We start from the raw sequence: 18,465 nt of genomic DNA on the forward strand, positions 1-18,465 counted from the left end.
CTATGGGTATGTCTAGCTCTGTGATTTTCAGATCATAAGTACAGCAGTACATAAGTAGAATCTCAAATAATATAAACCAATGACACTTTTTTCTTTCAAAATATTTTTCCATTCAGTAAAACTCTATACCTTATCCCTAATCTAACCGGTATGCCATGCTGTGAGACACAGGTCATTAAAGGTAAAAATGATGCTTATATTCTCCATATCTCAAAACACATATCATTATATGATTACTATTATTATTACTACATTATAAAATGAACTGACAGGGGTAATAGATTTCTGCAGTTAATGAAAAAAGAACTTAGATAATCAGCAATGCCAACAGCAGTACTCCTGAATTTACTGTAAATATAAATCTGACCTGTTAAAATATTTTCTAGAGAGAATGTGGCCATTTTTATGAGTAAATAGCTGATTTTTCTATTAATATGTTTTAACTACCTTGCTTTTGGAAGATTACATGAATATGGGGGGGTTGGGGGGAGGAACAAGAAAAAACAGACCTATCATTGCAAATTCCCCACAGAACACCAAACAAAGCTAGGATATAAACTAAGCACGAGAAGAGAAAACTTGCAATTCCAATTCAAAAATTAGTTTCAGTCATTTAATTGCCTTCACTCCTTTGCCCTATATATTTCCTATATAATATCTCCATATATCTAATATAGTACATGTAGGTATTATTTCTATAACTTAGCTTTTTAATTAAAGCTCTGTAAAATTTCTCTCAGCACTTTGATTATAACTTGGTACAACTTTGTGAAGGGAAATTTGGCAGTACTTACATTTTTAAATGAGTATGCCCTGTGACCTAAAGATTCCACTTCTAACTATCTTTCATTCCTAAGTGCTCAAGGGTATTTACAGGAAGACATTCTTTGAAATAATTCTTTGTCCAACTACTGTCTCACAGAAGAATTACAACAATTTAATTTTGTAAATACGGGCTACAATGATACTATGCAGGTTCTAAATAGAATGATGTAAAGCTATATACTGACATGGAAGGATGCTCACAATATACTGCTAAGTAAAAAAATGCAAGTTTCAGGACAGTATGAACAGACAAATACAATATTTATATGTGCATAGCAATCGTCTAAAAGGATGTACATCATACTATTGGTAGTGAATACCCATACCAGAAGTGAGGTGTTTACTCTTTGAAATTCTTTCTCTCCAACAGGCAATCAAAAAATAGCTCCAGGTTTCTTGGAGAGTATAACTCATTTACAATTGGCACACCATTTAATTAAAATTTATGATTTAGAAAAATATCTTACATATAATCATTTTTAATTTATTCAGTTGCCTCTTGGTAGTCATTACAGAAATGTAAACTCTTACAGCCCACTCGATGTTTTAACATGAGCAATTCTGGAGACTAGAGATCTTCCTATATTAGTTGGCCCCAGCTATTTCAGAAAAAAAAAAAAAAAAAGATGTTTTCTATATCAAAGTAAAATCAATAATTTTTATTAAATAATAGTGTAAGAGATAAAAGGTATTAACATCGGGGGTTATGCCAATTTTGTTTAGAAACAAGCCTAAAATGCTACTCATTGGCCTTTATAGAGAAACAAAATAGCTTTTCTGAAGCACATAATAAGACTATAATTTAAGGGTGTTACTAAAAACTTTTAAGATATTCTGCTCTAGTCGGTGAGAGTCATTTAAACCAGGTTGAATTATTATTGAAACTACTGTGTTCAGCAAATCTAGGCAACTGGTACTAGGAATCACAGGTAATCAAATTTGCTATTATTGAGACGGCTAAGAAATTGAATTCAGAGATGACAACAAACCACTGTGTATCTTAGGTTAGATGGGAAAACCTAGGCAGAAATTATATATTGTGGTATAGGGCATTCAGAGTATGAAGCCAAAGACAGAGGACAAACTAGATTTTTAAAAAAATAAATAATGACAATCAGAGTCAATGTAAGAAAAACATTTTTAAAAGGTAGGAATATGTGAGAAAGATTATTTACCAATTATTAAATTATTTACCAATAAACCATAGTGTGTTTCATTTATAAGCTACTTTGACAATGTGAGGAAAATGCCATCCCTTTTTTCCCTGCCCAAACCCATCATTCTTTTGTTTAATAGAAAACAGATTGCCCTTCATGGGGCTCTGCACACCTGTTCCATTTTGGGATCCTTGGAAAGGCCCAATCTTTACAGATTTGTTTCCCAATCAATAAAATAAATATGCTTAATTTAAGTATTCTTAATTAAAGGTCTATATCAGAGTTATCTATCTGTGGAGCTCTGGTGGTCATATACCATATCCCTACCCTAGATTCTGATTCGATAGCTTTGAAGTAAGGTGTAGATATCTGTTGAGAATCACTGAAATAGATGCTCTATGATGTAGAGAGAAAAACTATTTCAAATATTTTCTCTCTCTCAAAAAAACAGCCAAAAAATAGTAAATATTATTTATTTCCTTTTTTGTTTGAGTGAGGGAAGAAAAGGAAATGAGGATGGCGTTAGAATTATATCTTTTTAAAAAAGCATACAACTCAAATAAAAGCAATTTATTCTGAAAAATACAAGAACCTAGTCCCTTTTTAGATAAACAGAGATGCCATCACTTAATATTTATTAAGTACCTATTCAGAATAAAGACCTTGGCAACTTTTTTAATATGACTGAGACATTTCATTCAGTCAGTCAATATGTATTATGTAACTTTATCTGCAGTCACCACACTGCCCTAGGGATACAGTAGTGAATGGCACAGATGAAGACCCCCACCCTCATGCACGGAGTTTACATCTAGACAGCTATCAGCAATTGCTTAATGATGACTGATTTTGGCACACATAATCTGTCCTTTATCGTTTATTCTATTATTCTAGAAGAATATATGGATGGAAGGATATACAGATGGAGCTAGAGAGATGAATTGAGAGATGGAGATAGGTTATTAGACAGAGACCAGTGGAGACAGATAAATAGGTTTGTAATATATTTTTTAAATTCTTTCTTTCTTGAGAAAGCAAGTTTTTTCATCTGCTCTTCAGGCAATCACACAGTAATTTTACAAGAAAAGGAGTGTGGTGTTGCCTACTTGGGTGTGGACATATTCCAACAATATTTGATGTAAGTAACATATGTCTATATAAAATTCCACTCTAACATCAGTGTTTTTCTTCCTTACTTCCAGGACTAGCATGCTGTAATGGCCGGTACCATGACTGAAAAGTCTTAAAAGACTGAACAGTGTCCTAAAGGAGGATTTTAACATCAAATTTTGAGAAAAATTTTAAATGAAAATTTAACTTAGATTATAGAGTATATTGACTCTGCAGGTTTCCCAAATATGTATAAATTATCATAATTAAATCCAAATACATTTTCTGAGTATTCTCTCAATTATTAGTAGCTATATCCTTAGAGCCTTAAATTGCACTTCACAACATTTTAAGAAAGACTTGAAGGAAAGGGGAATAAAGATGCTAAACTCACCTCTTGGCCGGACTTTCCTGAATTTTCCGAATGTAAAGACTCAATTTCTCCTTCAATCATGGCAGCTTCTAGGCACTCATGTAGATCTTTGAATCCATTGACCTGAAGTGGGTACTGACCAAACATTTCAGTATTTTCAAATTTTTTACCTATAAGAGGGGGGAAATTAATATTCCTCAATATGGCCTTTTAGCTACTAAAAGTAAATAGATGTATACAGTAATTATCTCCTGAACCTGAAAACTATAACTGTTTATGGTCCAGACAGTAGTAGTTGGTATAATTTTCCTACTGGTTTGTACATGTGCATATGTATATCCACATCCAGCTATGCTATAGATATTACACACCCCTATGTGTGTATGTAATTATATACATGCATATGTAAGTACATATTATGTATATATGTGTATAAACATACATACATATATATATATATATATATGTTTATTCTTTTAAAAAGTACCTTCTAAGGGTAAGAGAGTGTGCTAACATTGAGAATATATATAGCAGTGCACAAAAGAGATATGGTCTCTGAGCCGAGGAAACTCCTATCCTCTTCTGGAAAAAGACATTATACACATTAATTGTACATATAATTATGAACAAACAATTGTTTATAATTACAGATGTTATAAAAGGGGTGGTGAGACAGAGTGTTGTGAGAAGGTATAAAAACGGGGAACAAACCCAGTCTTTAGGGCTGGAGGGTGAAGCAGGGAAAACTTCCATAGCAAAATGACATTTATGCTGAGACTGTAAAGGTGAATGGGAGTTGGCCAGGCCAGAACGTCGGGGAGCCAGAGTATTCTTGGCCAAGCAACAGCACACGCAAAGACTTTCAGGCTGCAAAGAACTTGGCATGTTTTAACGAATTAAGGGAAGGAAAGTATAGCTTAAGGGAGCAAGATGGAGATGACAATGAAGAGTTAGGTGAGGGATCAAAATCAAATTCTTAACGAAGTCTAGTAGCCCTTGTTGAGAATTTTTTTCTAGTATATTCTGAATATAATGGAAAGTCACTGAATAATTAAATCTAGGAATAAGAGGCTCAGATTTATATCTCTGAAACATCCTTACGGTTTCTGTGTTAAGAGAGTGATAGACTGTCAGGAGACTATTATAGAATCTATCTAAAAATAAAGGTAGCATTGAATAGGGTGTTAGTAAAAGTATATAAAAACAGATGAAATGACATACACACATTTATAAATATATACAAAAGGGAGCACCGATAGGACTTGACTGAATGGCTCATAGGCAGGATGGGGAACAGAAGAGAAAGGAAGGTATCAAGAATGATACTCAGATTTTTAGCATGAACAACTGAATTGATTTTTATGTACTGAAAGGGGCACCAGTGAAGGAAGAGTAGAGGATTTTTTTTTTTTACTTTTGTTTTAAGGCAGCAGGGAAAATCATTGGTTTCGAATGGCCCATAAGATTTCAAGTTGAAAAGAGGTGGACATAAATAAGTCTGTAACTAAGACTGGTGTGAAGCTATAAATTGAAGAATTGCTAGCTTATTGATAGCAGGAAATCAAGGAAGTGAATGAGACTGCCCAAGGAATTATCTGACAGGAAGAGGAAGAGGACTTAAGCTGATTCCCAAGGATCTCACCTTTAGATACAGGAAGAACTATAAATATAACTCATAAGAAGTACCCACAGAGGCATGAGAAAGCCAAGATAATATGGTGTGATAGAAGCCAGAGAAGTGTTTTTAAGGAAAGAGTGGGGAAAAGGAGGAGAAGGAGAGAGTGGAGTCAACAGCATTAATAGTTGATAAGAATTCAATAAGAACTGAGAGGGATCCGATGGACTAACACACGTGTAAGAAATCAATAACCTTAAAAAGCCCCTTTGAGAAGAGGTCTGGGGACAGAAAATGAAAGTGGGACAGGTAGAATAATTGGAGAGATAGCAGGTGAAAACAAACTCCTCACTTTAAAGGAGCTTATTCCTGAATAAGATTGACTGAAAAAAAGCATGTGAAGGGAGATTTTTTTTTTAATTTTAAAGATGTGAAACACCAGAGCATGTCTAAATATTGATGAGAAAGACACAGTGAAAGGAAGAAGTCAAGATACAGAAAAAAAGCAAGATAATGGACAGAATAAGGCCTGAGTGAAAACATGAAAGGATGAGATTCTGAGCACATGTAATGAATAGCCATTGATATTAGACTAAATAATTCCTCTATTACCTGGAGGGACAAATAAAAGAATGTGGTAGAGGTTGGAATGGATCCAAGTTGGGAAGCCTGAAGCTCATATATATGAGGAACTCACTTTTAAGAACTATGATAAAAAAGTTATAAGCAAAAAATTAGATTCAGAGCCTTAGCCAGGACCCATGGTTAGGCTTCATTAACTTCATGGTAAATCCATGAAATTTGAGTTAAGATCTTTCTCAGAAAATGAAGAGACAAAGAAATTAGATTAGAGGTAGAAAAACTGGAAATAGTTATTGCAGAAAATGGGAAAGAAGGCAGTGATTAAACAAAGATGACTGCCAGGTAGGATTACAGGCTTGGGACCAGTGAAGCTTAGAGTCACTACAACTTTATGATCCATTACAGCTAGCTCATTTGAGTGACTTTCTCCTAGCAATGGTCAGGTTCTCAGTACATGCAGAGAGAAGAGGAATAGTTCCATGAGGGTCAGAGACTAGCCAGAGAAGTGGTGCCAGAAGGGAATGAGGGGAAAGAGTTTTAGAAATGTATAAGGATGATCATAATGGACAAGGAAGGAAGTAAAGCAAAGACTGAGAAGAACAGAATGGAGGGGTCAATGGCCTAGAAATTCTAGAAGAGCTGAAGAAGTTTTGCAATAGAGTACTTTAGTAAACAAACTGAAAATCACCCCTAATTGAGAGTCACTAGTCTAAAAAAAGGCATTAAGAAAATATATGTAAAAATAATAGTGTTCTAAAATAAATTGTTAACAAAGCAAACACACAGTTCACCTGGAAATGTATTAAAATCACATTTATGCAGCACAGTAGCCTTTAAACAACTCACCAAAACCAAGTACAAAGACTTCACTGACTGAGAAATTTTAATAATCACTTTTAAGAATCCAGATAATATAGGTAGAAGTGCTCATGAGAAGTATTACAAATAGTGCCCAGTCACAACCTGATTAGAGCTCCTCTTCTGCTATATACAGTGTTCTACTTCAGATAAAAACTGGTATGATAGTGTGGACATCCCAAATTGGAATACAATTCACTATATAAAATATTCCACTATTTATATAATGAATATTTAGCATTTGAGGCAAACAAAATGTACTAACACCTCAATATAACCTTTAGGACGTCTGATTAAATCCTGAGTTAGTGTCTACCTTTTTTCCAAATCTCAAATATAAAACTACATTCAAACAAAACTTCATGGGACTCCATCACTTAAGATCCTGAAGAAAAATTAATTTCCCAAATTTTATACTTTGGGTGATTTGGGTGAACTTTCAAAAGTTGATGTATAGGGTCATTTGGGAATAACAATTTTTCAAAAATGTATGCTTTGGGACTTAGTAATATTATTACTTGAAGTATATCTTATGAGTCAGTTCCCTGCCCTTGTTAGGAAAACCAAAGAGTAACTGGTGAGGCCTGGATTTTACATAACAGGAATAGTATCACTCAACTGATTTTTCAGAAGACAGAGTACAACTCTTTCTTGAAAACTATATTCTGAAGAATTTTATAATCACCCCCAAAATGGAAACCCTGCAATACCATGACTATGCTAAATTGCTAAGTACAGCTTTCAACATGCATAGACTTGAAACCCTCAAAAACAGTGACCATCATACCAAGCCCAGTATTAAACTCCAATATTATTTTTAAAAGATCCATCAATTGCCCCATTAATCCCTGTATCCTAACAATTCACAGTATCACAGAACCCGTCCCAGGCAAAGAACATCAGGACAACATTAACTAAGTACCAAGTGGCATATGACAATATACTCTGTACTTTCCTTTACAGGCACTCAATTCTTTGCTTTTTATATAAATGATTAGCAGTAGCAATGCAGCAGAAACTACTAGACAGAGAAAGTCAAATTAAAATTAAAAACCATTCCACAAATAAAGTCACTATCATGACAAAGGAGCTAAAAGCTAATAATATCTCAATTGTAATAAAAAAGTAAACATGTGTAACTATACCTTCAAGCACTCCCACGGCTAGGAATCTTCCATAGAACAACTCTACCATGGGGTTCTTTGGCTTCTCTTCATCCCTAAAAATCACATTAAAAATATAAATGTGGTTATAATTCTTAATTTTTAGAACTGTAAATAATAGAGAAAACATTAAAAGAACAATAATGTATGCCAAGACAATAACATTTATGTGGTTATCATGTGTTTGGCGCTGCGACTTAGTGTTGGGCCAAGGTACTTAAATTTATTTTCCGTTTCTTCACCTGTCAACTGAGGATAGTAATAGTAATGGAACTCACAAGGTTGTTGTAAGGGTTAAAATGAATTACTATGTGGGACCTTGTTATAAGAAGACCTGAGTAGAGTCTGTATTCAGGAAGTGCCTGATCTTTCCATTATCATTTAGACCTTGAACTTTTAGTCTGTACAATACATGCTTATCTGGACTTGTTGGGAAGGAGGGAAAGCCACTTTTAATCAAAATAAATTTCTATAAAATTTTAATAAGTCATTTCCCACATTTACCTAGAAGAATGAACACTAGCCATCAGCAGTGAAGGAGAAAAACACCAGCTTCAACCCAGGTAGCTAAAGAGAAACTCCATAAAGTTTCATGTTGCTGGTAAAATCAGTCATCTGTGAATTTTCCAAATTCTTTAACATATAAATTTGTTGTTTTTCTTTTTTGCTTGAAGCAAATAGAAACTGACAATTTTAAACTTTTTTTTTAACGCTTTGTACCGTGTGGTCTAAAAACACAAAGTTTATTTTGGCCTTGCTATATAAAAGTATGTTGTGTCCACAACTGCGAGAGACTTTTTCTTCATAAATTTTGTGTTTAAATTAGTAAAACTGATTTATTTTAAAAAAGAGAGAAGGACACTATCTGTCTCTTGATATATGTGTTACATTCACCCTCATTTAAACCATAAAATAATTGGTGGGAAGTACTTCACTTAATCTCTGGAACAATCCTATGAGGTAGTGTGGTGGTCATCAGTGCTATTCAAAAAGATTTCTGTCCCTCTACTTTTAGGTACATAGTAAGAAGCACTTTCCCATTTACTTTTTATTGAAATTTGAAAAAAATCTGAACTGTGATAAAATACACACAATATAAAATTTACCATCTTAACCATTTTTAAGTTTACAGTTCGGCAGTGTTAAGTATATTCACACTGTTGTACAACCAACTTCCAGAACTATTTTTCATCTTGAGAAACTGATTAAACAACTCCACATTCCTCCCTCCCGCCAGGCCCTGGCAACCACCATCCTAACTTTCTGTTTCTTTGAGTTTGACAACTATTGACACATCATATAAGTGACATACAGTGTTTGTCTTTTTGTGACTGGCTAACTTCACTCAGCATCATGTCTTCAAGGTTCATCCATGTTGTAGTATGTATCAGTTTCCTTACTTGTTAAGGATATTCCATTGTATGTGTATAACACATCTGTATTTCCATTCATCCATGGACACATCAGTTGCTTTCACCCTGCTATCAATTCTTTTGGATATAAATTCAGCAGTAGAATTGCTGGATCATGTGGTTAATTCTTGTTTTTTTCATCTTTATAGATACAATTGACCAACAAAACTGTAAGGTATTTAAAGTACAATGTGAAGATTTGACATATGTATACACTGTGAAAGGATTCCCTCCATCAAATAATATTAGTATTAATTTTTTGAGGAACCACCATGTTTTCCACAGCAGCTGCACCATTTTACATTCCCATCAACAGTGCACAAAAGTTTCAATTTTTTCATATCTTCATCAACACATGTTATTTTCTGTTTTGTTTTGGTTTTGGTTTGGTGAGGGTTTTTTTGGTTTTTGTTTTTTGATAGCAGCCATCCTAATGGGTATGAGGTGTTCCCACTAACTCTGAAGTTAAGTAAACCACATGACTTGCTCTGCACAACAAAATGTGAGTGGAAGTAATGTGTGCCATTTCTGGGCTGTAACTTTGAGAGCCAATATACTTTCCACTGATGTGGTAATCCCAGAATCCTGTGATGAGATGAAGCCTCTGTCAGCGTAAGGCCCTGTCAATGGATGTGCAGAGCCCCTTGCTCACACTCATTGGGCATAGCTAAGGCTATGCCATAAACCTCTGAAGTTTGGGGGATGTTGCCAAAGGCAGGTGGCACTCTTACCTCTATTGCACTGGTAATAAAACGGTAGACTACGCTAAGTCACTTGCCCAAATTCACACAACTAGTAAGTGCTCAAACTGAAAAGCAAACTCAAGTCTGCCTCTAAAACCTATGAATCCTCCCACTATGCATACTTAATCTCTGGGCATTTTAACTCTATGAAAACAGTTTATTTCATACCTTATTTTTTACACTGTGACTTGAGACTGATATGGGGGAGAGGAAGAATCCAAAGATTGTCTCTCTTAATGTACAAGTCTATGAATCTTTAGACATATTAGTATATCCATTTCCACAGGTCATATTTCCATGTAGAAAAGCAACATTCCTGGTTTCTCTCCTTACTGTCACATACATACTGCATAGAAAGAGCAGTGACATACCAGGTTGGTGACTTTGGCCGAAGAAACTGGGTAAGAGCTGCTCGACTAATTCTGAATTCTCTTTCCAAATCTTCGTATCTGAATTTTGGTCTGCTCTCCACTGACCTGTGGTATGCACACTGACCTTCCCTAAGGAGTCAGACAGACCAATCTTCTAGAAATTGTTTACCCTGTCCTTCTTTGCAACCTCTCAGAGGTCTTACTCTTTACTGTGCATTTAAGCTTTGAACATCAAGGACTAACACTGTGGTTATCAACAGAAATGTAAGGAACCCAAGTGAAGAGCAATTTAAAAGATGTGAGACTTCTATTGATAAAACAAAAATTATATACCCACCACTCGCATGAAGAAAAGCTAGATTGACACAAATAGCAAAGGGCAAAAGAAATCACTAAAGAAAACCTGTATCAGGGACACTTCAGCCTTGGGAATTAGGTTGACACAGAAAGAGTTCAGAGATCTAGGGCAACTGATAGAGTAACCTACTCAGTGCTTCCCAATCTTTTTAATGTCACTGGCACACAGATAATATATGCAGAGAACTCTGGAATAAAACCACGTTTTCTCATGGTCACAGAAACAGGATCAATACCTCCACATACCTATAATCTGGCTTACCATGGCACAACAACTGGAAAGCTCTGTTCTAGATAGGCAGAGCATAGTGGTTCAAAAAGTTTTAGCTTGGGGCTTCCCTGGTGGCGCAGTGGTTGAGAGTCTGCCTGCCGATGCAGGGGACACGGGTTCGTGGCCCGGTCCGGGAGGATCCCACATGCCGCGGAGCGGCTGGGCCCGTGAGCCATGGCCGCTTAGCCTGCGCGTCCGGAGCCTGTGCTCCGCGACGGGAGAGGCCACAACAGTGAGAGGCCCGCGTACCGCAAAAAAAAAAAAAAAAAAAAAGTTTTAGCTCCATAAACAGTAAAGAAAAAACAAAACTACTGAGAAATGAATGAGGAGAAGGACATATTTCAAATAAGACAATTTTAGATGAAATGGGAAAGTTCTAGCTTCTTTTAAAAGTTTTAGGAAACGGGGAGAGAACTTGTTAGTTACTAGATCAGAAAAGTTGACACTGGGACCCAAAGAAATTTTTCAAAAGTAAATGGGTAATAAGGAAAGATCTCCAAAATCAGAAAAGAATGATCCTTTCAGAAATAACCAGGATTCAGGAAACAGTCAAGTGGCAGTCTTCTAAGGCTAGAGATAAAAAGTAATCAGGGAGTTGTGTTGCAGATAGGTTACTATATGGGCTGCTTATAGAAAATCTGGATAGATTTGAGGAGAAACTAGGGATTTCAGGGTAAAGCATTCAAAGAATTACTGAGAGAACTTCAAAGAGACTCAGTAATCATTGATGGGGATACAGATATTGTTCGCATTCTGAGGAAACACGCTCAATAAATTTTGGGGGTTGGAACTCTAAGGAAAAGTACAAGGAACGTGAGTTTTACTAAAGAGGAGCCAGGGTGGACAATCATAGATCAAGTCCACACATGGGCTGTCTGCTGGTCTGACAGGACAGAACCCTGGTGGAATTCTGCAACACAAAAGAGGTGAAGGTGGACAATGCATGTTTGAACAATAAATTACTTGGGCATACTCCTAACTCATATTTCACTAGCTCTCATTATGAGGGCCCTATCAAGAAAATACAGAGGAACAGGTTAGACAAAAACAAATTTATAGGTCAGAAAACAAAGTCAAAAGAACAAAAAGAGAAGATACTCGTCCATCAAACACAGCTGGTCCTGAATGAGGTAGAAGCTAAGAAGCAGGTTAAACTATTAAAAATTCAGCCAAGCCTTCCTTAAAGAAGAATGAAAAAAATGTCTATGTAACTGAACCTTAAAGGGCTATCCCGCCCAGAAAAAAATAGTAGCAGAAAGAAATATAGTCAAGTCCTAGAACTTTCAAAAGCTGAGGAAAGAGCATATCATAGAGATGATGATCTTCACTGGATGCTGGAACTCAGGTTTCAGAAGCATCAACAGCAGATTCAGTTCAGCAATCTGATGGGGAGATTTACAAATGAAGCTAACATGAAGAGAAGAAAGAAACTACCTAGAAAGCATGTTTTACAGGCCTAAACAATCCCATACCAATGCAATGGCAGCAACTACTGGGCACAAAAATATGTTATTAGAAAGAGCTTACATTCAATGCAGCACTGAGGGCCAGAAAACTGAAGCTCGTTAAGAAAAATGTAACTTAAGAGTTTTGGTGGACAGAAAAGAAGGGCACCTGACCAGAGCTGTTAGCATCATAAACTTCTAAACATGCCAAGAAGGAAGCGGCTTTGTTCAATGCCACATTCTCAAGACAGTTTCCAACAGTAGAATTTTTTCCCTCAGATACTGTAGATTTAGCACCATAATCTCGAGAGATTTCTTCCAACGTAAGTTCATAAGTAGTTGTCTAAGACCAATTGGCCCTTAATGACAGGCATCTTGGCAGAACTAAAACCATGATGATTGCCTCCATTTATGACATTATCCAGATTTTCTGCTACAGTCTTTAGCAACAATAACTTGAGTCTGGATTGCACTAAGATCTAGGAATATTATAGCTGGACTGAAAGTTAAGGGCTGAAGTTCTGCTTTTGTTTCAAAATTTCAAAAGTAAGAGATCAGTGTTAATCATGTGTCCTAATAATCCTTCAAAATCTAAAATTAGGGTATACGAAATTCAACATTTGAAGGACTGAAAGAACTACACACATACAAGTGAAAGAGAATACAGGCTTCACCTGAAGAACCTCAACTCAATTCAGGCACAGAATTCAACTCAATTCAGGCCTGTAGTGTAAAGGCTGAACAAACTCAGAAAGTCAAAAATGATTTCTTTTTTGTTAGACTGCAACAAAAGGGCAAAAGAATCTGACTTTCAAGTATAATTTGTTTGGATTTTTCCTTAAAAGATCAAGTAGATATAATTTGGAAACTTATTTTTCCCCTGAGAATTTGAGAACAAATGAGGAGGGCTATATAAAATTTTAGAAGCATCTCCTAGTTGCTAACAATATATAATTAGAATATTTTTACTTTAATTCAATCTCATTGCAGACTACGTTATTATGCCTTTTTTGGACAATAAGGCTGGCCATAATTTTAAAATAGAAAAAGAAATGATACATCTAACTAAGAAACTAAAAGAGCTGTACTCAGAAAACTAGGAAACTGATGAAAGAAACTGCAGACATAAACAAATGGAAATATATATGGTGCTCATGGATTGAAAGAATTAGTATTGTTAAAATGATCATACTACCCAAAGCAATCTACAGATTCAATGTATCTATATAAAAATACCAAAGGCAGTTTTCACAACACTAGAACAAATAATTCTAAAATTTGTATGGAAACACAAAAGACCCTGAATACACAAAACAATCTTGAGAAAAAAGAGCAAAACCAAAAGTATCAAGCTGCCCCTAGTAACCCAGCTGGAACCAGTCTGAGGTGGCACAGGGCCTGTGAGTTTGGTTTTAAGTGCCTGGTGGGAAAGCACATGTAAGTGCAACTCCTTTCTTGGAATGAGAAAATTATTGCTCACAAAGGCACAACTTGTCTAAGTTTACACAGCTAGTTGGCAGATTGGCTAGGACTTGGTTTTCGTCATCAAAGTCAGTGCTCTTTAAGCTATCTAGGAGCAGACAAGATGGCCGAGTAGAAGGACCTGAGCTAGCCGTCTCTCACACAAACACCAAAATCACAACTACCTGCTGAACAACCATTGACAAAAAATGACTGAAACCAACCAAAAAAGGATACTCTAGTTCCAAAGACAAGGAAGAAGCCACAATGAGAAGGTAGGAGGGGCGTATTCGTGATCAAATCCCATACATGCTGGGTGGGGAACCCACAAACTAGAAAATAATTATACTGCAGAGGTTCTCCCACAGGAAAGAGAGTTCTGAGCCCCACATCAGGCTACCCAGTCTGGGCATCTGGCATTAGGAGGAAGAGCCCCCAGAGCATTTGCTTTGAAGGCCAGCAGGGCTTGATCACAGGAACTCCACAGGACTGGGGGAAACAGAAATGCTACTCTTGGAGGGTGAACACAAGGTCTTGTGCACATCGGGACCCAGGGGAAAAAGCAGTCACTTCACAGGAGCCTGGGACAGACCTACCTGCTGGTCTTGGAAGGTCTCCGGGGGAGGCAGGGGGCGGCTCTGGCTCACTGCAGGAACAAGGACACTGGTGGCAGAGGTACTGGTGAGTACTACTCATTGGCGTGAGCTGTCCTGGAGGCCACCGTTTTGAGCAAAGACCTGGTCCCACCCAAGAGCCCTTAGGCTCCAGTGCTGGGATGCCGCAGGCCAAACAACCAATAGGGTAGGAACACAGTCCCACCCATCAGCAGACAGGCTGCTTTAAGTTTTCCTGAGCCCACAGCTGCTTCTGAACACACTGCTTGACAGAGCCCTGCTCACCATAGAGACAAGACCCAGCTCCACCCACCAGTGGGCAGGTATCAGTCCCTCCCACCTGGAAGCCTGCACAAGCCTCTTAGACCAGCCTCACCTACCAGGGGTCAGACACCAGAAGCAAGAGGAACTACAATCCTGCAGCCTGTGACACTGCAAATACAAAGTTAGATAAAATGAGACAGCAGGGCTTCCCTGGTGGCGCAGTGGTTGAGAGTCTGCCTGCCGATGCAAGGGACACAGGTTCGTGCCCCGGTCCGGGAAGATCCCACATGCCGCGGAGTGGCTGGGCCCGTGAGCCATGGCCGCTGAGCCTGCGCATCCAGAGCCTGTGCTCCACAACGGGAGAGGCCACAACAGTGAGAGGCCCACGTACAGGTTAAAAAAAAAAAAAAAAAAAATGAGACAGCAGAGGAACATATTCCAGATGAAGTAACAAGATAAAACCCCAGAAGAACAACTAAGTGAAGTGCAGACAGGCAATCTAACTGAAAACGAATTCAGAGTAATAGTAAAGATGATCCAAGATCTTGGAAAAAGAACGGAGGCACAGACCAAGAAGATATAGGGAATGTTTAACAAGGAGCTAGAAGATTTAAAGAACAGAGTTCAACAATACAATATCTGCGATGAAAAACACACTAGAATAAATCAATAGCAGAATAAATGAGGCAGAAGGATGGATAAGAGAGCTGGAAGACAGAATGGTGAAAATCACTGCTGTGGAACAGAATAATGAAAAAAGAATAAAAGAAATGAGGACAGTTTAAGAAATCTCTGGGACAACATTAAATGCACGAACATTCGTATTATAGAGGTCCCATAAGGAGAGGAAAGGGCCTGAGAAAACATTTGAAAAGATAATAGCTGAAAACTTACCTAACATGGGAAAGGAAACAGTCACCCAAGTCCAGGAAGCACAGAGAATGCCATACAGGATAAACCCAAGGAGGAACACACCAAGACACATATTAATCAAATTGACAAAAGTTAAAGACAAAGAGAAAATATTAAAAGCAACAAAGGAAAAGCAAAAAATAACATACAAGGGAATCCCTATAAGGTTATCAGTTGATTTTTTAGTAGAAACTCTGCAGGCCAGAATGAACTAACACATATATCTAAAGTGATGAAGGGAAAAAAACCTACAAGTATATTCTTATACTCTACCCAGCAAAGCTCTCGTTCAGATTCAAAAGAGAAATAAAAAGCTTTACAGACCAGCAAAAGCTAAGAGAATTCAGCAACACCAAACCTACTTTACAACAAATGCTAAAGGGATTTCTCTAGGCAGAAAAGAAAAGGCCACAACTAGAAACAAGAAAATTACAAATGGGAAAGCTCACCAGTAAAGGCAGGAAAATATACATACATAAATATGGTATCAAAACCAGCAACTGTGAGAAGAGGTGAGTACAAATACAGAATACTGGAAATGCATTTGAAATTAAGAGACCAGAAACTTAAAATAATCTTGTATATACATATGGACTGCTATATCAAAACTTCATGGTAACCACAAACCAAAAATCTATAATAGATACACACACAAAAAAGAAAAAGCAATACAAACACAACACTAAAGACAGTCATCAAATCACAAGAGAAGAGAAAAATATAGGAAGGGAAGAAAAAAGACCTGAAAAAACAAACCCAAAACAATTAACAAAATGGCAGTAAGTATGTATCAGTAATGACCTTAAACATAAATGGATTAAATGCTCCAACCAAAAGCAAAAACAAGAACCTTATGTATGCTGTCTACAAGAGACCCACTTCAGATCTAGGGACACATACAGACTGAAAGTGAGGGGATGGACAAAGGTATTTCATACAAATGGAAATCAAAAGAAAGCTGGAGTCGCAAAATTCATATCAGACAAAATAGACTTTAAAATAAAGACTGTTACAAGAGACAAAGAAGGACATTACATAATAATCAAGGGAAAAATACAAGAAGAGAAAACAATTGTAAATATATATGCATCCAACATAGGAGCACCTCAACACAGAAGGCAAATGCTAACAGCCATAAAAGGAGAAATCAACAGTAAAACAATAAGAGTGGAGAACGTTAACAGCCCACTTACATCAATAGACAGATCATCCAGACAGAAAATCAATAAGGAAGCACAGGCCTTAAATGACACACTAAATCACATAGACTTAATTGATATTTATAGAGCGTTCCATCTGAAAGTAGCAGAATACACAATCTTTTCAAGTGAACATGGAACATACTCCAGCACAGATCACATCATGAGCCATAAAGCAAGCCTCTATAAATTTGAGATTGAAATCGTATCAAGCATCTTTTCCGACCACGACACTATGAGATCGGACGACAAATACGAGAAAAAACTAAAAAAACACCAACACGTGGAGGCTAAACCATATGCTACTAAATAACCAATGGATCACTGAAGAAGTCAAAGAGGAAATCAAAAAATACCTAGAGGTGAATGAAAATGAAAACATGACGATCTGAAACCTACGGTACACAGCAAAATCAGTTCTAAGAGCGAAGTTTATAGCAATACAATCTTACCTCAGGAAAGAAGAAACATCCCAATTAAACAACCTAACCTTACACCTAAAGCAACTAGAGAAAGAACAACAAACAAAACTCAAAGCTAGCAGAAGGAAAGAAATCATAAAGATTAGAACAGAAATAAATTAAACAGAGATGAAAAAAACAATAAAAAAAGATCAATGAAACTAAAGCCTAGCTCTTTGAAAAGACAAACAAAATTGATAACCTTTAGCCAGACTCATGAAGAAAAAGAGGGTGATGGCTCAAATCAATAAAATTAGAAAAAAAAAAAAGGAGAAGTTACAACTGACACCACAGAAATAAAAAGGAGCATAGAAGACTACTATAAGCAATTATATACCAATAAAATGGACAACTTAGAAGAAATGGACAAATTCTTAGAAAGGTACAATCTCACAAAACTGAACCAGGAAGAAATAGGAAATATGAACAGACCAATCACAAGCACTAAAATTGAAACTGTGACATAAAAGCTTCCAACAAACAAAAGCCCAGGACCAGATGGCTTCACAGGTGAATTCTATCAACCATTTAGTGACTAGTTAACAAGTATCCTCCTGAAACTATTTCAAAAATTGCAGAGGAAGGAACACTCCAAACTCATTCTATGAGGCCACCATGACCCTGATAGTAATACCAAAGATACCACAAAAAAAGAAAATTAAAGGCCGATATCACTAATGAACATAGATGTAAAAATCCTCAACAAAATACTAGCAAACTGAATCCAAAAACACATTAAAAGGATTATACACCTTGATCAAGTGGGATTTATCCCAGAGATGCAAGAACTTTTCGATCTCTGTAAATCAATCAGTGTGATACACCACATTAACAAACTGAAGATTAAAAACCATACGATCATCTCAATAGATGCAGAAAAAACTTTTATCAAAATTCAACACCCATTTATGATAAACACTCTCCAGAAAGTGGGCATAGAGAGAACCTACCTCAACATAATAAAGGCCATGTATGACAAAACCCACAGCTAACATCATACTCAATGGTGAAAAACTGAAAGCATTTCCTTTAAGATCAGGAACAAGACTAGGATGTCCACTCTAGCCACTTTTATTCTGCATAGTTTTGGAAGGCCTAGCCATGGTAATCAGAGAAGAAAAAGAAATAAAAGGAATCCAAATTGGAATAGAAGTAAAACTGTCACTGTCTGCAGATGACATGATACTATACACAGAAGATCCTAAAGATGGTACCAGAAAACTACTAGAGCTCATCAATGAATTTGGTAAAGTTGCAGGATTCAAAATTAAT

At 36.6% G+C, this 18,465-nt stretch overlaps 1 protein-coding gene across 2 annotated transcripts in view; it reads right to left on the bottom strand.

The window, feature by feature from the left end:
• USP25 (ubiquitin specific peptidase 25) overlaps nucleotides 1-18,465 on the bottom strand; it is a 140,952-nt gene that overhangs the window by 54,379 nt on the left and 68,108 nt on the right. For both annotated transcript variants that reach the window (XM_029214127.1, XM_029214128.1), the window contains exons 9-10: nucleotides 7,666-7,739; nucleotides 3,487-3,635 (exon numbers count right to left, since the gene is read on the bottom strand). In XM_029214127.1, coding sequence (XP_029069960.1) covers nucleotides 3,487-3,635; nucleotides 7,666-7,739 — 223 coding nt within the window. The remainder of the gene's footprint in view (nucleotides 1-3,486; nucleotides 3,636-7,665; nucleotides 7,740-18,465) is intronic.

This window comes from Monodon monoceros, unplaced genomic scaffold (genome assembly GCF_005190385.1).
Source record: "Monodon monoceros isolate NGI ecotype Baffin Bay Population unplaced genomic scaffold, NGI_Narwhal_1 Super_Scaffold_11, whole genome shotgun sequence".
Taxonomy (NCBI): domain Eukaryota; kingdom Metazoa; phylum Chordata; class Mammalia; order Artiodactyla; family Monodontidae; genus Monodon; species Monodon monoceros.